Source organism: Eriocheir sinensis, chromosome 37 (genome assembly GCF_024679095.1).
Source record: "Eriocheir sinensis breed Jianghai 21 chromosome 37, ASM2467909v1, whole genome shotgun sequence".
In the NCBI taxonomy this organism is placed as follows: Eukaryota; Metazoa; Arthropoda; class Malacostraca; order Decapoda; family Varunidae; genus Eriocheir; species Eriocheir sinensis.
The window spans coordinates 10,778,632-10,803,599 of NC_066545.1; the positions used below are offsets into that span (position 1 = coordinate 10,778,632).

The 24,968-nt window shown below is 41.4% G+C and overlaps 1 protein-coding gene across 1 annotated transcript in view; it reads left to right on the forward strand.

The window, feature by feature from the left end:
- Positions 1–3,927: 3,927 nt before the first annotated feature.
- Positions 3,928–24,968, forward strand: part of LOC127008189 (pinopsin-like) — an 80,708-nt gene continuing 59,667 nt past the window's right edge. The window contains exon 1 of the mRNA XM_050879878.1: positions 3,928–5,759. Coding sequence (XP_050735835.1) covers positions 5,468–5,759 — 292 coding nt within the window. The 5' untranslated portion in view covers positions 3,928–5,467. The remainder of the gene's footprint in view (positions 5,760–24,968) is intronic.

A 24,968-nucleotide genomic window follows, 5' to 3' on the forward strand; every position in this document is an offset into this window, starting at 1 on the left:
TCGGAATCACATGGACATACAACTGAGATAAAGCAACCGAGATAAGGCAACCGAGGTGTTAGAGATAAGATAAAGAAGGTGGGGTGAGTAAGTATTAGCAGAACGAAAGGGAAAGGTCAGGAAATGGACAGGTGACAAAAAAGGGGAGACACGTAACGAGAACACCTGTGATAACGACCAATTAACTCCACTGTAATTACCTATCGTATTACAACCCGTGTTAGTCAATTAGCAGCGAAAGAAAGGAAGCGCAGGTAAGAACAGGTGAGGAAGAAAGGGATGGGGCAGGTACACACACACACACACACACACACGCACACACACTCTCCTGAGAACACCTGATTACCCTGAACGTCGTAATCACAATATTTACCTCCGTGTTAATTAAGAAAGAGGGGCCAGGTGCACACAGGTAAGGGAAGGCGAAGGAGGCAGAGACACACCTTTAAGGACACTGTATTTTCATCCTTGGAAGTAATTTATTTAAGTAGTTTTGTTAATCAAGTTGGAAGGGGAGAAGAGAGAGAGAGAGAGAGAGAGAGAGAGAGAGAGAGAGAGAGAGAGAGAGAGAGAGAGAGAGAGAGAGAGAGAGAGAGAGAGAGAGAGAGAGAGAGAGAGAGAGAGAGAGAGAGAGAGAGAGAGAGAGAGAGAGAGAGAGAGAGAGAGATATACACTTACCCATCATTCCCTTTATAAACATCCCTCTCTGTACCCTTGTTTACCTTCACTCATGTACATAATAAAAAATAAATAAATAAACAATGCGTATTTGACTCCATTTAGCTGATTATTTCTTATTTTTTTTCTTTTTTTCTTCTTTTGTTTGGACACTTTTCATAGCGGACATTTTGTTGCATATTATCTATTGCATTTGACAAAGGCAGAAAACTAGTTAACTGATAGACATTTACTAACTGATTGACTGATAAACTGATTGGTTGGCATTTATTATTACAACATCTAGTGGTGGGCTTTTTTTGAGTAGCGGGCTTTTTTTCATTATTGTTTCTTTTTTTCCCTTTGAACTGCTCCCTCTACTGTAAAAAAAAAATGCCATCCTTTGTAACTGAAGTATTTATTGTCAATACGCCTTCTTAATTTTGCTACGTCCTTCTTCACTAAATACTCCTCCTCATATTTGAATTCATTAATCATCAAAGTACCTGTTGTTGATTCACTCTTTGTTGTTTAAGTATCCATTATGTATACACACCCCTATAACATTTCGCTTAGTCAATCTTCAGTCTCGGAAAAAAAAGATTATTACCTCTAATCGTTCTATTTGACAAGACTTACTTATTCCATGCATTGTTACCGTTAATATTTTTCTTGTCCTTCTAGTCACCTTTAATCGTTCTATTTGACAAGACTTACTTATTCCATGCATTGTTATCGTTAATATTTTTCTTGAGCTTCTAGTCACCTTCAATCGTTCTATCTAACCTTATCCCATGCATTGTTATCGTTAATATTTTTCTTGTCCTTCTAGTCACCTTCAATCGTTCTTTCTGACATGATTTATTTATCCATGCATTGTCATCGTTAATATAATTTTTCTTCTTCTATCTATTTATCTTAAGGCAGCCAACGAGACGCTTTTGTCATCCCTGAGAAGCAAGTGAAGGCTCAGAGGCAGATTTCAATCACTCATTCTTTTCCTTATATTTTTCTGTTAGCGCTTCAAAGGGAACAAAAGATAATGATGCGAGTGAGAGAACAATAGCGTCAAAAAATGAGAGAAAGGAAGGATTAGCAGAAAAAAGCTGAAACATGTGAAAGACAAGAAAGACGAGATTATAGACAAGGATAAAAACGAGAAGCCAAGATGAGAGAGAGAGAGAGAAGAAAGATACAAGAAAGAAAGAAAAAAGACCAGATTATAAGTGTGTGTGTGTGTGTGTGTGTGTGTGTGTGTGTGTGTGTGTGTGTGTGTGTGTGTGTGTGTGTGTGTGTGTGTGTGTGTGTGTGTGTGTGTGTGTGTGTGTGTGTGTGTGTGTGTGTGTGTGTGTGTGCGTCAAGATAGCTATACTTATCCAGACTGACAGCCGAATGGAATAACAAATTGATATTTTTTCCTTGTGTATCAAAATAAAAAACAGTGGATGGAAAAAAAAATACATAGAGGGGAAGAGGAAAAAAAGATATGTTGGAAAAGATGGAAAAACAGGGGAAGCGAGAGAGAAAAAAAGTGACAGGAAAAAGAGAGAGAGGAGGGGAGAGGGAGGAGGCGAAGCAGAGGGAGGAAGAGAGTGAGGGACACGAAGGGAAGGGAGAGAAAGGAAGGGCAGTAGAGATAGAGGGAAATGGAAAAGGAGGAAAGGGAAAGGAAAGAATGACAGTAGAAAAGGGAATGCAAAGGGGGGAGGAAACAAGGGCAGTAGAAAAAGATATGGGAGAAAAGGGAGGGAGAGAAAGAAAGGAAAGTAGATAGAAGGAAATGGGAGAGGAGTAATGGAGAGAAAAGAAAGGCAGTAAAGAGAGAGGAAAATGGGGGAATGAGGAATAAGGAAGAGAAAAGAAGGGAATTAGATAAGAGATGGAATAGGAGGAAGAGAGGGAAAAGGAAGGTTATTAAAAGAGAGGGAGATGAGGAATAAGGAAGAGAAAAGGGAATCAGATGGAAGGGGATGGAAAAGGAGGAAGGGAGAAAAAAAGAAGGGCAACAGGAAGAGGAAGGGAGATAGGAAAGGAGAAAGTGAGAGAAGTGAGCGATAGAAAGAGGAAAATTCAAATGGGAAGCAAAAAGAGAGAGAGAGAGAGAGAGAGAGAGAGAGAGAGAGAGAGAAGTGAAGTAGAAAGAGCGAAAGGAGAAGGAATATAAGAAGATACGAAAACGGGTGACAAAACAGAAAACTATCAAGGATTAAAGAACAAAGCAAGGAGCGAGGAACAATAGGAGGAAAGAATAATGAGGAGAGGAGAATGGCCAAGGAGATGAGAGAAGGTCAAGAGCCTGGGAAATAAGCTGAGTCAAGAGGGCACTCCACACAACAACAACAACAACAACAACAACAACAATAACCACGCCTCTGTTGTCTTCTCCATATCATTAACCAACTCTACTTTCCTTACATTATTATCCATTTTATTTATTTATTATTTTCTTTACGGTACAATACAACAGCTCAAGGACATCTTTAACTACCATCTGAACACAAGCCCGGCCATAACCACCTGATTGGTACTGATTAGCTTTCCCAGGTGTCCTAAGGTGAAGGCAATCCTGCTATCGACCCACCTGGAGAATAGTGAAAAGTTACATGACGTGTCCGCAGACTTTATTGAAAATCGACCGAGTTGTACCGCAGCTTCTAGGTCACGGAATGATAAACAGATAGATAGATAGATAGATATGTAGATAGATAGATAGATAGAGTATGGGGGGAGGAAGAAAGGAAAAGAAGAAGTAAAGAATGAAGAAATGGGATGAAGCAAGACAGATAGAGAGATAAAGTATGGGAAGGAAGAAAGGAAAAGAAAGAAGGAAGGAAGAGAGGGAGAGAGGTGAAAAAAGGAATAAGGAAGAGGTCGAGAAATAAATCACAGCTGGGAGGGAGTGTCAGCTTGAAGAGAGGAGGAAGGAGAGAAGAGAGGGAGGGAGAGAGGGAAGGAGGGAAAGTGGGAGGGAGGGAGGGAAGAGGAAATAGGGAGGAAACCAATTGGAGAAGAAAACACTCAGCTGGAGGGAGGAGAGAAGAGAGAAGAGAGGGAGGGCAGGAAGATAGGAAAGGAGGAGGAAGGGAAGAGAGAGAGAGTAATACAAGGAACTAAGAGATAAAGAAAGAAGAGAGTGAAGGGAGGAAGGGAAGGAGGTAGCTGAAGACGGAAAGGAAGGGACAAGAGTGAGGAGGGAGGAATGGAAGGAGGGAGAGTTGGGGAAGGAAAGGGAGGGGCAGGAGAGAGGGACGATGGGGGATGGGGAGGGAGAGGGATGGGTAGAAGGGAGTTGGGGAAGGAAAGGTAGGGGCATAACCGAGGGGGGAGGAGGGCGGAGAGCTGGGAGGGCGGGAGCAACAGTCTCTCCTCAGCCGCTGTGGGAGGAGGACTCGTGCCGCCTCCGCTGTGCATGTGCGTGTGTGTACGTGTGTGTGTGTGTGCCCGCCCGTCCGTCAGTGTGCGTCGCGCCATGTACGTGTTCCGGGCCATGTGCGCGTCACAGCCCCGGGGAGGCGTCACGGTGACCCCCAAGAGTCGGCTGTGACCCCGTGACCAGCGCTGACCCCAAACACTCCACTCCCGGGACGCGAGGATTAGTGACCTAGCCAAGTACAGGCTGGCGTGATCTGCGCCCCGTGACCTTTGATCCGTGGCCTGCCGTGACCCTGCGCATTCCCCAGGGGAAGGCTGCCGCGGCCCAGCATGACCCGTGTGACCCAGTGACCTACATGACCCCAGGGAGGCCTGGAGGTTACTGTGGCCTGCGAAGAACTGAGGTTTGTCTGTTACCGGCCCCAGGAGGTCAGGTCAAGGCCTTGGTGACCTAATGGTGACCTGCAGGACGAGGACGAGTGTATGGCGATCTAATGACGAGTGTGACCTCGAGGAAGTTTTGCGGGACGAATGCGGCGTCGCTGAACCCTCTGAGGAATGCGAATGACCTCTTGCACGCCTTGGAAGGCAAGTGTAGTGTCGATGCAGGGTGTGGAGGACGTGTCCTTCAAACCTTTCTCACGGCGACACAGGTTTACTTTAAGAACAGCTTCCAAGACGCTTTCCAGCCTCGTGACGGTACTGCAAGCTGTGTTCCTCCCGCCGCCCGGTGTTCTGAAGAAGGGGCGAGCCAGTGAGTAGTGTGTCGCCACCCAGGCCGAGGCGTGACCAGTGCTGTGCGAAACGTGCTTCAGAGAGTCATAGGAAGCATTAACCTCCTAGAGGGCGTCTTAAAAACATATAAATAACAAGACGCTTCCACACCCTTTAAAGCGCAGCAGGATATCGTTTTAACATCCCATCAAGAATAACAGGGCGTCCAACAGCCTATGTAGGGCAGCAGAACTTCTTGATACTCTCTGAAGACCAGCAGGAGACCTTAGCACTATATAAAGGACAGAAACCTAAAAAGTGAACCATATATTGAACGTTGAATCTAACACGCTATAAAGAGCAGAAGGATGCCTTAACACTACCCGCGACAAAAAGAAGTCTTAACACCATATGTAGAACAACAGACGCTCTAAACCATTATCAGAAACAAGTCGAAGTCTCTAGAAAGATCAGTAGGATGTCTTAGCACACTATAGAGGATCAGGAGGACTTAACACCCCATACAGCAACAAGGGACGTCCTAATACTCTACCAAGAGCAAAAGGACGATCCAACACCTAATATTTAGCAGCAGGAGGATCGAACAGCCCACCTTATCACCCTATACAGGATAGAGGGACGTCTCAACACCCGACACAGGACCACAAGACGTCTTACCCCGGGGCAGGAGGATCTAACACTCTACAGAACGCCCGCAGCAGGGATGGAGAGCCAGGAGAGCAGTGAGGACCCAACCTGGGCCCTCACCGGCGGACCTTGGCTGAACGAAACCTCGGGGAACCTCCTCAACGGGACCTCAAGGACGGGGGTGGAAGGGGCGTGGGCGGCGCTGGCGGGCGTGGGCGTGGGGGGGAATCTTCTGGTAGCGGGGGTGTTCCTGGTACGCCCCTGGAACCGTACGCCCCTGCAGGTGGACCGCATAGTGGGTCTCCTCGCGCTCACCGGCCTGGCCACCACCCTCGCCGCCGTGCCCGCCCACCTATACACTGACTCGGGTATGTACGTGGGTATGGCAGAGTGGTGTGTTGCTGAGGATGGGCTTGGTTAGTAGGGCAGGTGCAGCGTTACCAAATTATCGTACTCAGCCACTCAGATTTCTTCCTACATAATTCTTTTCCCACATTTTCCCCTTTTCCTTCAATCATTCACCGTTTCTTTCCTATTGGCTCTTCCTCCTTTCCCTTCCTTCCTTCTTCCTTCTTTCCGTCTCCTCCTTTTCCCCTTTCAGTCCATCTTCTTCATCTCTCAGGAAACAAACACCAAAAAGTAACGCCTTTAACGATAACTTCACCTAGAATCGCGTTATCTCTGTGGGTACGAAAGTTTTGGGCCCCGGAACTGATGAATGCGATGTTTTGAGTACGATAATATGAGAACGCTGGGCAGGTGTCTTGTATTCCCTTTCTCGTGTCTTCTTTTATTTTTCTTCTATCTCTTCTTTTCTTCTCTCCTTTCTTCTCTTCTTTTTTGCTCCCCTTTTCTTCCTTTCTCTTGCATTTCTTCTCTTTTTTTTCTACCCTTTTATTTTCTGTTGTTTTCTTTTCTCTTCATTTTTGTTCTTTTTTGCTCCCCTTTTCTTCCTTTCTCTTGCATTTCTTCTCTTTTTTCTACCCTTTTCTTTTCTGTTGTTTTCTTTTCTCTTCATTTTTGTTCTTTTTTGCTCCCTTTTCTTCCTTTCTCTTGCATTTCTTCTCTTTTTTCTACCCTTTTATTTTCTGTTGTTTTCTTTTCTCTTCATTTTTGTTCTTTTTTGCTCCCCTTTTCTTCCTTTCTCTTGCATTTCTTCTCTTTTTTCTACCTTTTTCTTTTCTGTTGTTTTCTTTTCTCTTCATTTTTGTTCTTTTTTCTCTTCGCTTATTTTGTATTTCATTTTCTTTCCTCTCGTCTTTTTCCTTTTCTTCTCCTCTCCTCTTCATTTCTCTTCCGATTCCTCTTTTTTTATTTTCTTCTCTTTCCTTCAGCTTTCTTATCTCTCCTTCTCCTCTTTTATTTTCTTCCTCTCAAGTTCAATTACTGTTATCCTATCTCTGTTTCTTCTTATCTAAGGTTATTTTCATCCCTTCGCGTCCCACTTTCTCTTCTCCTTATCTCCCTCTTCTCTTTCAATTATGGCTCTTCCTATTATTTTCCTTTCTCTTCCTTTCTTCTCTCTCTTGCCTCCAGGGTGTTGAGTGGCCTCTTTCCTGCGTTCTTGGCATTTATAAAACAAATCTCTAACCAAATTCTCTTTCTCTGTATCTATCTCTGTTTATCTATCTATTTATCTGTATTTCTCCTTCCGAAAGCCTTCCCTCCTTCCTTTCTTCAGCTCTTCCATTCCCTCCCTCTCTATCTTTCCCTTCTTCCCTCTCTCCCTCCCTCTCTCTCTTTCCCTTCTTCCTTCCCTCCCTTTATCTCTCTTCCACTCTCTTCCTCTCTCTCTTCCCCTTCTTCCCTCTCTCTTCCACTCTCTTCCTCTCTCTCTTCCCCTTCTTCCCTCTCTCCCTCCCTCTCTTTCCCTTCTTCCTTCCCTCCTTCCCTCTCTCTTCCACTTCCTCCCTCTCTCTCTTCCCGTTCTTCCTACCCTCCCTCTCTCTCTATTCCCATTCTTCCCTCCCTCCCTCTCTCTTCCACTCCCTCTTTCTCTCTCTTCTCCTTCTTCCTACCCTCTCTTCTTCCACCCCTTCCCTCCCTTCCTCTCCCTCTCTCTTCCCCTTCTTCCTATCCTCTCTTCTTCCACCCCTTCCTTCCCTTCCTCTGTCTCTCTCTCTTCCCCTTCCTCCCCCCCTTTAGCTTCCCCGCGTCCTCTTTATCCCCTCTTAACGGGTTTAAATCCCTTCCGTCTTTTAGTTAATCTTCTCTTTTATTTTCCTTTTTTTTTATGTTCTGGACCTAAATCTCTCCTTGATTCCTTCCGTCCTTCCTTCTTCGCTCTTTCCTTCTTTTCCTCTTTTCTTTCCTTTCTTCCTACATAATTCTTTCCTTCTCCCACATTTTCCCCTTTTCTTTCAATCATTCACCATTTTTTTCCTATTGGCTCTTCCTCCTTTCCATTCCTTCCTTCATCCTTCTTTCCATCTCCTCCTTTTCCCCTTTCAGTCCATCTTCTTCATCTCCTCCAATCTCCTCCTTCTTCTCCTCCTCACTTCCTTCAATCCTTTCAGTTCATTTCTCCACTTGGACTATCTAAATCTCCTTTCTCCTCCTCCTCCTCCTCCTCCTCCTCCTCCTCCTCCTCCTCCCAAATCTTCCTTCTTTTCTCCATTCCTTCAAATAACGCCCCACCATCCATCTTCACATTCTCTCCACCCGGACACCTATCTACTCTAAATCTCAGGCAATTCTCCTCCTCTTTCTTCACTATCTTTTGATCTGTCTCCTCTTCTTTGCCTTTTACAGACCCTCTTCTACTCCTCCTTCTCCTCCTCCTCCTCCTTTTTTTCTCTGTCCATCTCTCTCTCTCCTTCCTCGCCCTTAACAAAATCTCTTCTACTCCTTCTCTTTCTTCACCTTCTTCTTCTCTTCATCTCCTTGTTCTTCACCCTCTCTGTCTATCTTTCCCTTTATTCCCCTTTCACAATCTCTCTTCTACTACCTCGCCTTCATCTTCCCCCTCTATCTCTTTCTCCTTTTCCACTCCTTTCACAAACTCTTCGACTCCTCCTCCTCCTCCTCCTCCTCCATCTCCATCCTCTATCTATCTATCTATCTCCCTTTTCTTCGCCTTTCACAAAGTCTCTTATCACTCCTCCTCCTCCTCCTCCATCTTCATCCTCTATCTATCTATCTATCTATCTCCCTTTTCTTCGCCTTTCACACACTCTCTCATCACTCCTCCTCCTTCTTCTCCTTCTCATTCTCATTCTCATCCTTCTCTTTCCCCTCCTCCTACTCCTTCTCCTCCTCCTTCTTCTCCTCCATTCAGTCTCCGCCAATCTCTCCCTTCGACTTCCTTTAACAAATTTATCAGTCCCTCTACCGACTCGCTTGCACCTCCCCCCACCCCCACCCACCCCCATAAATCTACTTTCCAGCCGACCAACGGACCCTTACCTCACCACCACTGCCACTCTCCTCCTCCTCCTCCTCCTCCTCCTCCTCCTCCTGCGCCTCTTCGGTAACACAAAAGCCCTCACCAGCCTCTCCTCTCGCCTCCTTTTCCACGCAACTTTCTCTGGCCTCCGAACAAGATTATCTAATATTTCTGTGTTGTGTGAAGCCCCACCTGTCTTACTTTTTCTCTTTCTCTCTATTACTGTCTCTCTTTTATCCTCCTCCTTTCTCTTTTCTCTTCTCCTGTCTCTCTTTTATCCTCCTCCTCTCTCTTTTCTCTTCTCCTGTCTCTCTTTTATCCTCCTCCTTTCTCTTTTCTCTTCTCCTGTCTCTCTTTTATCCTCCTCCTTTCTCTTTTCTCTTCTCCTGTCTCTCTTTTATCCTCCTCCTCTCTCTTTTCTCTTCTCCTGTCTCTCTTTTATCCTCCTCCTTTCTTTTTTCCCTTCTCCTGTCTCTCTTTTATCCTCCTCCTTTCTCTCTCTCCTCCTTTCTCTTTTTCTCTTGTCCAGTCTCTCTTTTATCCTCCTCCTTACTCTTTCTCTCTTGTCCTGTCTCTCTTTTATCCTCCTCCTCCTGCTTGTTTATATTCTCTCCCTCTTTCTCTCTTTCATCCGCCTCTTTCTCCTCCCTGTTTTTATTTCTCTCCATTTCTCTGTGTTCCCCTACTCCCTTTTTTGTCCTTTTGATTCGCTTTTCTCTTTTTCTCCTTTTTTTCGTTTTAGTATCATGTCCTTGCCACTTTTTTCTTCTTGTTCTCGCCTCCCGTGCCTTTGTCTTCTTCTTTTCATCTTCTTTTCTTCTATCCTTTGTATCTCCCTTCTCCAATTATTATCTTCTTTAAAACACTGCTCTCCCTTCCTCTCGTCCCCTCCTTTCTTTCTCTTTTGTATTTTTTCTCTCTCTTTCTTTCAACAGCTTCCTTTTTCCGTCCTCCACTTTTTTCCTCTTTTCATCATTCCTCCCTTTTTCCTCAGTTCTTTCCTACGTCTTATTTTCCTTCCCTTTCCTTCTTTCTCTCTTTCTTCTGCTAGTTCCCTAATTTATTACAGCAATCGGTTTTCTTTAATTAACTGAAGAGAGAGAGAGAGAGAGAGAGAGAGAGAGAGAGAGAGAGAGAGAGAGAGAGAGAGAGAATAAACCTCTAACCCCTTAAAAGAGGTTGTCTGTCTGTATAATGTAATCCCATAACACTCACTGCTACCATTGATTAAACACACAAAGCTCTCCGTGTATGTGGCAATGGGTTCACGCACTCTACCAGGACTGTGTGTGTTATGTATAAGGGAAACAAGTCAGGCAGGTGTGTGTGTGTGCGAGTGTGTGTATATGTATGTGTGTATGTGTATGGGGGGGGAGGATAAGGGGGGGGGGGATGAAGGAAGGGAAGTGCTCTCTGCTAATTGCCTATCGCTCTGAACGTAACCTAGATTGCTTCACGGATTTTATGTTGTTTTGAATATTATGTAGCTGTATAATGTCGTGACCAATGTGTTTAGAATGTTTAGATGCATGTTGTGTGGAAGCGTGGTTCAGTAAGGTTGCCATGTTAACAGCAGCGATGATGAAGCACCTACACGCTGTCTTGTCCCTATCAGTGCGGCAAACATGTACCCAACCTGTGCTGCCAATATCACCTGGACAAAACAGTTCGCAACACGTTATCAGTTTTTTGTTTGTTTTTTGTTTTTACATCAGAGGACACGACTCAAAGCAATAAAAAGAGTACAAAAAAGCCCACTACTCGCCGCTTCTATAAGAGATAAAAATAAAGAGTAGCGAAAAGAGGTCAATTTGCTCGGTTATACGCTGAAAGAACATGTTTGGCAGCTCCTGTGTACGCGTCCTATGTTGTATTTGTGTTTCTGATGATGTGGTCTTCTTGGGAATGCTATGAGACGGTGATATGTTATTGTATGTGCGTTTGTTTATGTTGTTGTTGTTGTATTTGTGTTTGTGTTTGGTGTTCTTGGGTATGCTCTGAGACGGTGATATGTTTGTGTATGTATGTATGTTTGTGTGTGTATGTTGTGTTAGTGTTCCTGTTGCTGTGGAGGAAACGAAGATGGGAGGAGAAAGAACGAATGATAGAGGATATAAGAAAAGGGGAGAGAAGGGAGAAAAGGAAGGAAGGATGGAAGGAAGGAAGGAAGGAAGGAAGGACAGAAGGAAGGAAGGAAAGAAAGGGAGAAGGTGGCAGGAGAAGAAAATAATGACGGAAGAAGGAAGGAAGGAAGGAAGGAAGAAAGGAGTGAATGAATGAATGAAGAAAGAAAAAAAGAAAGAAAGAAAGAAAGTAAGGAAGGAAGAAAGGAAGGAAGAAAGAAAGAAAGGAAGGAAGGAAAGAAAGAAAGAAGGTGCAGGAGAAGAAAATAATGAAGGAAGAAGGAAGGAAGGAAAGTCAGGGATATGAGAAAGGAATTGAATGGAAGGGAAAGGGAGGGAAGAAGAAAGGAAGGAGTGACAAAAGGAAGGTGGCAGATGTGGGAGGAGAAAAAGAATGAAGGATGAAAGAAGGAAGGAAGGAAAGATGACAATAAGGAAATAAGGAAATACTGAAAAAAAAGTGAAGTGAAGGAGGAAAGGAAGGAAGGAAGGAAAGTAGGAATGAAGAGAGGACGGAGAGACGAAAAGAATGAAGGATGAAAGAAGGAAAGAAGAAAAGACGACAAAAATAAGGTGAGATTTGTTTGTGGAAATAGGGAAAAGGAAGCGAAGTGAAGAAGGAAAGTAAGTAAGGAAGGAAGGGAAGCAGGAATGAAGAGAGGACGGGAGAGACGAAAAGAATGAAGGATGAAAGAAGAAAGGAAGGAAAGACGACAGAAATATGGTGAGATTTGTTCGTGGAAATAAGGAAAAGAAAGTGCAGTGAAAGAGGAAAGGAAGGAAGGGAGGTAGGAAGGAATGAAGAGAGGACGGAGAGACGAAAAGAATGAAGGATGAAAGAAGAAAGGAAGGAAAGACGACAGAAATATGGTGAGATTTGTTCGTGGAAATAAGAAAAATGAAGCGAAGTGAAGAAGGAAAGTAAGTAAGGAAGGAAGGGAAGCAGGAACGAAGAGAGGACGGGAGAGACGAAAAGAATGAAGGATGAAAGAAAGAAGGAAGGAAGGAACGAAAGGCGACAATGATGCGCTGGGACTTGTTTGTATACGTCTCTGTAAATGTGTTTCTGACGATGTGGTGATCTTGGGAATTAGAAGAGACAAAGAGGATGATGGAGTGGAGGTTTTGTGTGTATAAGAAAGGAGCAAAAAAAAGGTCTGATGTTGTATTAGTGGTTCTGACGTTACTGAAGCACAATGAGACGAATATATCAGGAGTAATAGAAGTAGTAGTAGTAGTAGTAGTAGTAGTAGTAGTAGTAGGGGAACAGTACATTTACAGGCTATTTTTCCCGTTTTTTATAATTTATTCTTTGTTGTTTTTTGCTTTTGTTTTCTTATGTTTACGTTTTTCTGTATTTTTTATGTTGTCTTTTTTATGTTTTTTTTTGTGTGTAGTTAATTTGTTATGTTTTGTCTTATATTTTTTTCTGTTATATTTTCTTTTTTCGTGGTCTTATGCTCTTTTTGTTGTTTTTGTTCATAGATTTATATATCTTTTTTTTAATGTTTTATGTTTTCGTGTTCCCCCCCCCCCCTTGGCTGCTTCCTCTGGTGTATACAAAAGAAAGAAAAAGTGTACATGTTTAGTATATCCGCGAGAGAAGTAAATGTGTAGACTCATGTATTTGCATTTTCTAACAACTTCCAAACCATGCAGTCAGTACGGGACGAATATTGGAGAAATGTGTGTGTGTCGTGTAGCTGAGAAGAGGGGAAAGAGAGGGAAACTAGAGGGAGAGGAGGGAGATAGGGAAGGAGCGAGAGAGGAAGAGAGGGAGAAGCGAGGGAGACGCGAGGGGGAGGGAGAAAGGAATGAACGAAGGGAGGGAGAGAGGGAGAGAGCCGGAGAAGGTGAGGGAGGAGGAGACGCAAAAGGAGAGGGAGAGGGAGAGAGACGAGAGGGAAGAAGAGGGAGGAAGAGAGGGAGGGAAGAAAAGACAGAGAGTGTAGCGCTGTGTTTGTACTGATAACGAGGAGCAAACAGCGGTGACATGTATCTGGGCTTAAAGGGAAAATGAGAGAAGGAAAATAGTTAAAGACAAAAACGTTCATCTTGTGTTCGAAATGATAGATAGATAGATAGATAGTTAGAGATAGAGATAGATAGATAGATAGATAGATAGAGAGAGAGAGAGAGAGAGAGAGAGAGAGAGAGAGAGAGAGAGAGAGAGAGAGAGAGAGAGAGAGATTTACATAGATTTACATAGAAAATCAGACCACACAGACCCCATGGTCCAGACTTGGTGGTCTGTCCTTAAACCTAAGTGATTTTACATTAATCAGAAGACTCCAAAACGTTGCATTTCTACTCTAGTTGATATTAAGTTGAAGGAAGTGACGGTCGAGCTTATTTTTGAAGGAGTCAATCGTGTTACACTGGACCACTGACGGTGGAAGCTTATTCCATTCTCGCACTACAACGTTGGTGAAGAAAAATTTGGTGCAGTCTGAATTTACTTGTCTACATCTGAGTTTTACGCCATTGTTCCTCGTGCGCAAAGTGTCATCGATCATAAACAATGTTGATCTGTCTACATTCGTGAAACCATTAAGTATTTTAAAACATTCGATCAGTTTTCCTCGGAGGCGTCGTTTCTCAAGAGAGAACATGTTAAGGGTAGAAAGCCTTTCTTCGTAGGATTTGTTGCGCAAGGAAGGGATCATTTTCGTTGCCCGACGCTGAACACCTTCTAATTTAGCAATATCCTTTGCATGGTGGGGAGACCAAAACTGTACCGCATATTCCAAGTGGGGTCTGACTAAACTGTTGTAGAGCGGGAGTATTACATCTTTATTCTTGAATACAAAGTTTCTTTTAATGAAGCCCAACATTCTGTTCGCTTTATTTGCTGCATCGATGCATTGCTGTGAGAATTTGAGGTTTGACGCGATTTTGACCCCAAGTCTTTGACGCATTGAACGCTTTTGAGTTTAACGCCGCGCATTTCGTATTCGAACTTCTTATTCCTCGTTCCAACTTGAAGGACCTGGCACTTGTCTACGTTAAAGGGCATCTCCCATCTATCCGACCAAGCTGAAATTTTGTGCAAATCCTCTTGGAGGCTTTGCCTGTCTTCGTCAGTGAGAACCGAGTTGCCAATCTTTGTGTCGTCTGCAAATTTACTAATGCGGTTATTGAGTCCAACATCCACGTCGTTGATGTAAATAATGAAGAGCACTGGGCCAAGGACCGAGCCCTGAGGGACGCCACTAGTGACAGGCGCCCACTCTGAGTTAAATCCGTCAATCACTACTCTTTGTTGTCTGTTGCTCAACCAATTCGCGATCCATTGGTTTACTTGACCGTCAATACCTATTTGCTTTAATTTGTAAAGTAATTTATGATGCGGGACTTTATCAAACGCTTTCTGGAAATCAAGATAGACTACGTCCAGTGATTTTCATAAACAGTGAAGAGGTCGTTATAAAAGGTTAATAGGTTTGATAGGCAGGATCTTTTGTTTCGGAAGCCATGTTGTGAGTCCCCAATCAATGAGTGGCTTAATTTTGTCTCTAATTATGCTCTCAAGTAGCTTACCTACAACCGAAGTTAGACTAATGGGCCTGTAATTACCTGGTACTTGTGTCTCCTTTCTTGAAAATCGGTGTCACGTTAGCCTTTTTCCAATCTGAAGGGACGATGCCTTGTCGCAAGGACATATTGAATACGGTTGTGAGGGAGGAGAGTATTTCGCTCTTTGTTTCTTTCAGCAGAGTTGGTTGTTATTTCAAAATTAGGCAATGCATGCTCGAGATTTACAATAGTACTGGTGTTGGTGGTAGCGAGAGGAAGACTGTTAGTATTAAACACCGAGGAAAAGTAATTGTTTAAGAGGTTTGCAATGTGTTGGCTGTCAGTCACTAATGCACCGTCGCTGTTTGTTAAAGGTCCAATACCACTTTTGATCGCCTTTCTGTTGTTTATGTAACTGAAGAAAGATTTCGGATTATTTTTACAGTTGGCTGCAATATTTTCTTCGTATCTACGCTTTGCCTGACCTACTAGTCTTTTTACTCGTCGCCTGGCATCATTATAAAGTCTAATGTTTTCGTGCTTTCGGGCTTTCTTTAACCTGTAAAACAATTTTCTCTCATTGACTGATTGTTTAATTTCGCTATTAAACCACGGTGGGCTTTTCGCACAAGGGGACGAATGTGTTCTGCTGAGTGAGTAAGTGATTTTTCATCTGATAGTTGTATTGAGAGAGAGAGAGAGAGAGAGAGAGAGAGAGAGAGAGAGAGAGAGAGAGAGAGAGAGAGAGAGAGAGAGAGAGAGATTTCATTTTTACCTTCATATCAACTCTTTCTTGTTTGCCTTTGACTAATTCTCTTTTCTTTTTTTTTTGTTTTTTTTTTTTTGTTTCTCTCCTTTCTTCCTTCCCTCATTCCCTTTCTCTTAACCTTAATTGCACTTCTTTTTTTGCCTTCAACAGTCTCCCCCTTTTCTTTTTTTTATTCATTATCATTCTTTCTCTTTCTCTCTTCCTCCCTCTCCCTCTCTGTCTCCTCTTCCCTCTTTCCCTCTCGTCTCTCTCCCTCTCCCTCTTCTTGTCCTTCTCCTTCTCCCTCTCCTTCTCCGGCTCTCTCCCTCTCTCCTTCCCTTCGTTCCTCACTCTCTTCCTCCCTCCGTTCATTCCTTTCTCCCTCCCTTCGTTCATCTCTTTCTCCTTATCTCGCGTCTCCCTCTCTCTTCTCCCTCTCTTCCTCTCTCTATCCCTTTCACCCTCCTTCTCTCCCTCTCGTCTCCTCTTTCCCATTCCCCTCTTTCCCTCTCACTCTCCATCTCCTCACCCGTCCACCCTCCCTCCCTCCCTCTGTACACACTAAAGCTGTCTGTCCTGCCTGAACGTCCTACAGAGCGGGTAGGAGAAAAAAATGCACTGCTTCAGCCTTTGCCTCCGCTGCGTTGCGTGCCTAAGCTGGCGTGTCCCTAAAGCCTAAAAACAACAAAAGTGTGTCCCTAAAACCAAAAACAACAAAAGTGTCCCTAAAACCAAAAACAACAAAAGTGTCCCTAAAACCAAAAACAACAAAAGTGTCCCTAAAACCAAAAACAACAAAAGTGTCCCTAAAACCAAAAACAACAAAAGTGTCCCTAAAGCCTAAAAACAACAAAAGCGGGTCCCTAAAACCAAAAACAACAAAAGCGGGTCCCTAAAAACAAAAACAACAAAAGCGTGTCCCTAAAAACAAAAACAACAAAAGCGTGTCCCTAAAGCCTAAAAACAACAAAAGCGTGTCCCTAAAACCAAAAACAACAAAAGCGTGTCCCTAAAACCAAAAACAACAAAAGCGTGTCCCTAAAACCAAAAACAACAAAAGCGTGTCCCTAAAACCAAAAACAATAAAAGCGTGTCCCTAAAAACAATAACAACAAAAGCGTGTCCCTAAAAACAAAAACAACAAAAGCGGGTCCCTAAAACCAAAAACAATAAAAGCGGGTCCCTAAAAACAAAAACAACAAAAGCGTGTCCCTAAAAACAAAAACAACAAAAGCGTGTCCCTAAAAACAAAAACAACAAAAGAGCTTAAGACCACGAAAATACACAAAAAAATAGCAAAAAACTAAAATATAAGACAAAACAACAAAATACATAAAGAAAGCTTATAACAAAAAAAAAAACACAAGACAACATAAGAAATACAGAAAAAACACACAATTATTGAGCGGCGGACGGTGCTGAAGGTGGAAAGGTCGGCCGCTGGAACATCTGGTCTTGCATCCCCCTTCCTCTTCCTCCTCCTCCTCCCTCTCGGAAATTTACACTAGCTAAGAACTCAAGAAGGAGGCACGAGAGAAGAGAAGAGAAGAGGAGAGAAGAGAAGAAAAGAGAAGGACAATAGTATAAGGCATAATTAAAAGAGAAGAGACAGCCAGAGGAAGGAAAGAGAAGAGAAGAGACGAGAAGAGAAAGAAAATAGTATGAAGCATAATTAAAAGAGAAGAGACAGACAATTAGAGAAAGGAAAGGGAAAGAGAAGAGAAGAGAAGAGAAGAGAAGAGAAGAGGAGATTAGAGAAGAGAAATAAGAAGTCCTCCTCCTACCTCTCTCTAAATGCAATTATCATGTTCCTAAAATACATAACGATCGTAATTTGTGTTTCTTTATCCTCCTCCTAATCCTTTTCCTCCTTCTCCTCCTCCTCCTCTTCCTCCTCCTCCTCTCAGTGTTCAAAGCTATCGAGTCTTTGTGCAGCGAGTGTAATTATGTTCACTGCATTTTCTTTTTTCTTTACCACGAACTGAATATAACAGGTAAACAAAAAGTCATGATTTGGTTTCAAGCATTCGGGAGCTTACAAAGGAGGAAAATAAATGCTGACTTGGTAAAATTGATGCTTGGTGCTGGACATTTATTTACCGTGGACAGAAGCAAGAAAGATAATTAAGTAAAAATGGTAGAAAGAAAAATGGTTAAAATATTGGTTTGGTGAAATTGATACAGTGCGTTGCCCGTGTATTTACAGTGGACGGAGGCAAGAGAGATAGTAAAAATGATAAAAAGAAAAGTGGTAATAAGTGTATTAACCGTGAAAGAGAGAAGAAAAATGTAAAGAGAAATTGTAGCTTGATTAATTGCTCGCTCCCGGAAAATAAAGAAATAGCAAATATATCTCGGAAAATGAATAAATACAACAGGAGGAAAAGGAAAGGGAAAGAGAAGAGAAAACAATAAGAGAGAAGAGAAGGGAAGAGAAAGAAAATAGTAGGAGGGATAATTAAAAGTTAGGTAATTTCGAAAAGTGTCATAGCCCAGAGCATAGGAAATATATAACGTTTCTGAAAGTTAATTAAAAGAAAACATGGAGTAATGAAACTTATATTGTCAGGAAAATTGATAAGTGTTGACTTGCGGGAAAGTGATAAAGAAAACCGAAGCGAAAGAAATAAAATGTCCGGGAAAATGTTAAATAAAAATGGAGTAGAAGGAAATATGATGTCTGGGAGATAGAGAGAAATACATTAAGAGGGAAATATGAGGTAAGTTTAATATATGGGAAAGAGGGAAATAATAGAGAAAAAAATAATGTCTGTAAAAAGTGATTAATAAAACTAGTAGAGGGAAATATGATGTCTGGGGAATAGAGAGAAAAATACATTAGAGAGAAATAAGAGAGAAATTTAATGTATGGGAAATAGAGGGAAATAATAGGGAAAAAATATCTGTGAAAACTGATAAAAACAGAGTAGAGGGAAATATAAAGTCTGGGAGATGGAGATAAATACATTAGAAGGAAATAAAAGGGAAATTTCATGTCTGGGAAAGAAGGAAATAATAGAAAAAAAAATAATGTCTGTAAAAAGTGATAGAGGGAAATATGAAGTCTGGAAATTAGAGAAAAAAATACATTAGAGGGAAAAAAGAGAGAAATTTAATGCCTGAGAAACAGAGGGAAATAATAGAGAAAAATATTGTTTGTAAAAAGTGATTAAAAATGGAGTAGAGGGAAACGTAATGGCTGGGAAATAAAGGGAAATATACCACGTGTGTTTGTGCGTTTGTTTAGTTTTGTTTTTGTGTTGTTTGTTTCGTTTGTTGTTTTCTCTTCTTGTTTGTCGTAAATATTGAACTGTTCGAATTTTTTTGCAGAGTATTTTTTCTATGCGTATGTTTTTTATTATTGTTGTTGTTGTTGCTGTTGTTGTTGTTGTTGTTGTTGTTGTTGTTGTTGTTGTTGTTGTTGTTGTTGTTGTTGTTGTTGTTGTTGTTGTTGTTGTTGTTGTGTTATAGTGTCTCGGAAAACTTACAGGAAAGACCGACCGGAGGGAAATGAAATAATGTTCCAAAAAATTGCGCCCAGCCAAAAAAAAAATCGGAACTGAGGGAAGTATAATGTCTCGGAAAATAGATAAAGAAAACGGAGCGGAGGGAGATAAAAAAAAATAATGTACAGGAAAACTGACAAAAAGAAGACCGGAGGGAAATAAAATAGTGTTCCAGAAGATTGAAAAAAAAATGAGAGCTGAGGGAAGTATAATGTCTAGGAAAATAGAGAAAAAACCCGAATCTAAAGGAAATCGAAATAACGTGCCGGAAGATTGAAAAAAGAAAAGGACCGGAGGGAAATAAAATAATGTTCCAGAAGATTGCAAAAAAAAACAAAAAATCGGAGCCGAGGGAATACAAAGTCTCGGAAAATAGAGAAAAAAAAACGGATCTAAAGGAAATAGAAATAACGTGCCGGAAGATTGACAAAAAATAGACCTGAGGGAAATAAAATGGTGTTCCTGGGACTTAATAAATATAATCAGAGCGGAGGGACGTGTTTCAGCCTGCGAGGGACGGGGATCATTGGCTCTCCCCGAAGTGAAAGCCGCTTGTGAAGACTCTAAAAATATCTACCTATTTTTACCGATTTTCCTCCTCCTGAAGACAAAAAAAAAGTAACTTCCTTCTTTCCTCACTCTGATCGCACTCGTAACTTCCTTCTTTCCTCACTCTGATCGCAATGGTAACTTCCTTCTTTCCTCACTCTGATCGCACTCGTAACTTCCTTCTTTCCTCACTCTGATCGCACTGGTAACTTCCTTCTTTCCTCACTCTGATCGCACTCGTAACTTCCTTCTTCCCTTCCGCTTCTGGTAATACTTAAAAGAGGAAACGCGATAATACTGCGCTAAAAAAAACGTATAAAGAGACAGAAAACGAAAAAAAAAAAGTGTAATAGCTCTTTCTTGTGTTCGTTTAGTCCTGGACACATAAAACAGCAACTTATTTTCTTCTTTTCTCCCTTATGTAAAAGAAAAGCGATGTAAAACTGCACTGAAAATACGTATGAAGAAACAGAAAACGAAAGAAATATTGTTATAGCTCTTTCTTGTCTTCGTTTAGTCTTGAACACAAAAAAACAGCAACTTATTTTCTTCTTTTCTCCCTTATGTAAAAGCAACGCGATGTAATTCTGTACTGGGAATATTAAGAGAAACAAAAAAAATGTCTGATAATTTCCTTCTCTTCTTGTTGTTGAGTCCCGAACATGAAAATAAAAGTAACTAACTAATTCCCACTCTTCCTCTTCCCTTCTTCCACAAATGTAGCAAAATCGCGACGTCATACTGCGCTGAAAATAACAACAAGCAGTGAACGAGAAAAATGATGCTGATTTCTTTCCCTCTTTGCCGACTCGCCATTGCCTAAAGAAGTAATTAATTCCTTTTCCTCCTCCGTGGTGTCCTTAAAGCAAGAGAATACGAACTTAATATTGTACTGAAAATAACAACAACAGTGAACGGGAAAAAGGATGCAGATTTCTTCTTCCTCTTGCCGACTCGCCATTGCCTAAAGAAGTAATTAATTCCTTTTCCTCCTCCGTGGTGTCCTTAAAGCAAGAGAATACGAACTTAATATTGTACTGAAAATAACAACAACAGTGAACGGGAAAAAGGATGCTGATTTCTTTCCCTCTTTGCCGACTCGCCATTGCCTAAAGAAGTAATTAATTCCTTTTCCTCCTCCGTGGTGTCCTTAAAGCAAGAGAATACGAACTTAATATTGTACTGAAAATAACAACAACAGTGAACGGGAAAAAGGATGCCGGTTTCTTTCCCTCTTTGCTGATTCGCACACGCCAAAAAAAAGTAATTAATTCCCTTTCCTCCTCCGTGGTGTCCTTAAAGCAAAAGAATACTAACTTAATATTGTACTGAAAATAACAACAACAGTGAACGAGAAAAAGGATGCTGATTTCTTTCCCTCTTTGCTCACTCGCCATTGCCTAAAGAAGTAATTAATTCCTTTTCCTCCTCCGTGGTGTCCTTAATGCAAGAGAATCCGGAAGTAATTTTGTATTGAAAAAACAAACACCGAACAGAGAAAGAAAAAATGGTGATGGTTTCTGTTTCTCTTTGCTGTCTCGCACATGAAGAATAACTAATCAATATGCTTCCTTTTTCTCTTACTCCTATAATGTGAAAAATCCCAACGTATTCTTTTTTACAGCAAAGGAAGCAGCTCAGGGCAAAAAAAAAAAAGAAAACAATGAAAAATAAAACGCTAATCACTGCTTCTATATAAAAGAGTGAAGAGGAGTAGTCGAAAGAGAGGTCAGTTTCGGGAGGGGAGGCGACATGATACTCTCCTCTTGTGATGCTGTGTTGATAATAATAACAATAAATAGTGAACGGAAAAAAAGAATGATAGGTTTCTTTTTCTCTTCCTTCTACTCTTTCTTCTCCTTTTCCTCTTTCTTCTTCTCTTCCTCTCTTTTTTTCTTCTTCCTCCTCCTCTCCCTCTTCCTTTCCTTTGTTGTCTTCTTATTTTTCTTCTCTTCCTCTTTCTTTTTCTTTTCCTCCTCCTCCTCCTCCTCCTCTCCCTTCCTTTTTTTCTCTCTTCCTCCTTATCCCATTTTTCTTTTCTTTTCGTTTTTTTTTCTGTTTCTCTTCCCATCTGTGTACATGTTTTTCCCTTTTCTTGTTTACCTTTTTCTCCGGCAACCATTTTTTCCCTTCTCGACGTCATACTGTGCTGAAAATAACAACAAACACTGAATGAAAAAAAAAGAGTATGCTAGTATTTTTTATTCTTTTCTTTGTTGAGTCCCGGAAAAAAACGTTATTAGTATTCTTTCCTCCTTCCTAATATCCTTAATGTGAAAGAATCTCCACGTTATACTTTGCTGGTCATAACGACAGCAAACAATGAACGACAAAAAGTGTATAAGTATTTTTTTTCTTCCCTTTGTTGAGTCTCGTACACGCCCCCCCCTCCGCCCCCCCCAAAAAAAAACATAGCTAATATCCTTTCTCCCATCCTCCCTTATTCCTTTAATGTGAAAGAGTCGCAACGTAATACTGTGACCAAATAAAAAGGTTGAGAGTTTTCTTTTCCTCTCTTTGTCGAGTCTCGCACACGCAGAAAAACACACAAAAAAACGTACCTAATATCATCCTCCCTTCCTTCCTCCCTTATTCCTTTAATATGAGAGAATCGCAACGGAAAACTGTGACCGAATAAAAAGGTTGAGAGTTTTCTTTTCCTCTCTTTGTCGAGTCTCGCACACGCAGAAAAACACAAAAAAACGTACCTAATATCATCCTCTCTTCCTTCCTCTCTTATGCCTTTAATATTTTTTTTTACAACAAAGGAGACAGCTCAAGGGCACAAAAATAAGGAAACAATAATAAAAAAAAGCCCGCTACTCGCTGCTCCCAAAAAGAATCCAAAGAGGTGGACGAAAGAGAGGTCAATTTCGGGAGGAGAGACTCGCAATGTAATACTGTGAACGAATTGAAGGTTTGAGAGGTTTCTTTTCCTCTCTTTGTCGCGTCCGCCCACACACACACACAAAAAGGAAACGCACGTAATATCCTCCTCCCTTCCTTCCTTCCTTATTCCTTTGATATGAGAGAATCGACACGCAATACTGTGAATAAAAATGCTGAAAGTTTTCTTTTCCTCTCTTTCTCGCGTCTCGCCCACACACGAAAATAGCAACCTATATCCGCTCTGTCCGCCCTCACGCCCTTAATGCAAAAGAATTCCGGCCTACTTCCCTGAAAGAAAATTAAAACGGAGTATATGTAAAATAATACGATAATTTCTTCCCCCTTGCTGTCGAAACTCTCCCCTCCTGAAGAAAAAAATACTCTTGTCCTTAATCTTAAAGCTGCACCTTCCTCTCCTCCGTCCCTTCTTCCTGCCTTCTATTTTTTCCGACTCAAAACTCTCGACGGAATGTTGTACTAAAAATAAGGATATAGATTTTTTTCGCTTTTTGTTTAGCTTCACTCATCCCTATATAATTTTCTACCCGTCTGTCCTACCTTCTACTTTTTCTGTTCTAAAATCTCGACGGAATGTTGTACTAAAAATAAAAACAAACAGACAGGATATATTTTTTTTTCCATTTTTTGTTTAGCTTCCCTCATCCCTATATAATTTTCTACCCGTCTTTCCTACTTTATACTTTTCCTACTTTAAGATCTCGACGGAATGTTGTACCAAAAATAAAAACAAACAGACAGGATATAGTTGTTATTTTTTTCCATTTTTGTTCAGCTTCCCTCGCTCATTATTATTGTCTACCTTTCTTTCTTACCTTCTACTTCTCCTACTCTAAACTCTCGACGGAATGTTGTGCTGGAAATAAGAACAAACATACCGGATGTGAAAGATTAATATAGTTTCTCTCCTATTTGTTCAGCTTCCCCCGCCCCATATCATATTCTACCCGTCTTTCCGTCCTGGCTTCTGCGTTTCCCACTCAAGAATCTCTATGGAATATTGTACTGAAAATGAGAAGAGACAGAGGATGTTAAAGAGTGATAAAGTGTCTCTCCTTTTTGTTCAGCTTCCCTCGCCCCATATCATATTCTACCCGTCTTTCCGTCCTGGCTTCTGCGTTTCCCACTCAAGAAGCTCTATGGAATATTGTACTGAAAATGAGAAGAGACAGAGAATGTTAAAGAGTGATATAGTTTCTCTCCTATTTGTTCAGCTTCCCTCGCCCCATATCATATTCTACCCGTCTTTCCGTCCTGGCTTCTACATTTCCCACTCAAGAATCTTTATGGAATATTGTACTGAAAATGAGAAGAGACAGAGGATGTTAAAGAGTGATATAGTTTGTCTCCTATTTGTTCAGCTTCCCTCGTCCCATACCATATTCTACCCGTCTTTCCGTCCTGGCTTCTGCGTTTCCCACTCAAGAATCTCTAATATTGTACTGAAAATTAAAAGAGACAGAGGATGTTAAAGAGTGATAAATTGTCTCTCCTTTTTGTTCAGTTTCCTCCACCTCATATTATTTTCTATTCATCTTTCCTTCCTGGCTTCTACTCTTCCCACTCAAGGATCACAAAAGAATACTGTGCTGGGGGGAACACGAATCACAGCAGCTACATCGTCCCTTCGTAAACAAACCGCCTAAGACATTATTTTCTACTTTACACAGATCAGAAAAGAACTGTCATTATCTTATTGGGCTTGAGATTTAGGCAGAAATGAAAAGGTAAATTCTAGAACACTCAAACCCTGAATGACGAAGGCAACTACAAAAATGGGCGTCACATGTTGAAAAATTTAAACCTGGAAATCGCTGAAAAATGACTTAGGAAATTATTTTATGAGGGTGACGATATGTTAAAGAGCACTACGATTCCTTTTCTCCTTGTCCAGCTCCTCCTCCACTCGATAATTGTACTTTCCTTCCCACGCTCCTGTTTTAAGCTCTTCGTACACAAGAATATTACGTCGTGAGCTGAAAACGACAAAAAACAGACTGTATTTAAAGAAGTGATGTGATTTTTTTTCCTGTTGATTAGTTTCCCCTCCTAAGCTCTTCGTACTCAGAGATCATAACGTCGTGAGCTGAAAACGACAAAAAACCAGACTGTATTTAAAGAAGTGATGTGATTTCTTTCCTGTTATTTAGTTTCCCCTCCTAAGCTCTTCGTACTCAGAGATCATAACGTTGTGTGTTGGAAATGATAACAAACAGACTGTATTTGAAGAAGTGACGTGATTTCTTTCCTATTGTTTTGTTTTCCCCACTCTATGACTTCTCCCTCATTCTTTCTTCCCTTCCTTCCTTCATGCCGTATCCTTTTCCTACTCTAAAATAAGGTCGGAACGCTGCGCTGAGGAATAACAACCACCACGGGATATATTCAAGAGTATTTTAATTTATTTTCTCTTTGTTCAGTTTCCCCTACCATAAGATTCCACGTTTCTTCTTTCCTTCTTTCCTTCTTCCTTTCTTTTCTTTATTTCAGCCTTCCTTCCTTAATTTTTTCGTCCTTTCCTTCCTCTCTTCCTTCCTTTTACTTTTCCTCCTCAAGAACTGTGACCCTTCTCTCTTTTTGTTTTTCTTTCTTTTTCTTCCTTCCTTCATTCATTTCTTCCTTATTTCCTTCCCTCCCTCCTTCCTTCCTTCCCTTCTTCCTTCCTTCCTTCTACTTCCCCTACTGTGACCTCATGCATTCCTAAATCTGTCAACAAAAAGATTAAGTGGAAAAGTGATAGAGGTTTTTTCCCCCCTTTGTTCAGGGCTTCCCACTCCCATAAATATACCTCCCTTTCCTACTTCTTTTATATATATTTCCTACTTAAGAATAGCGGGGGAATG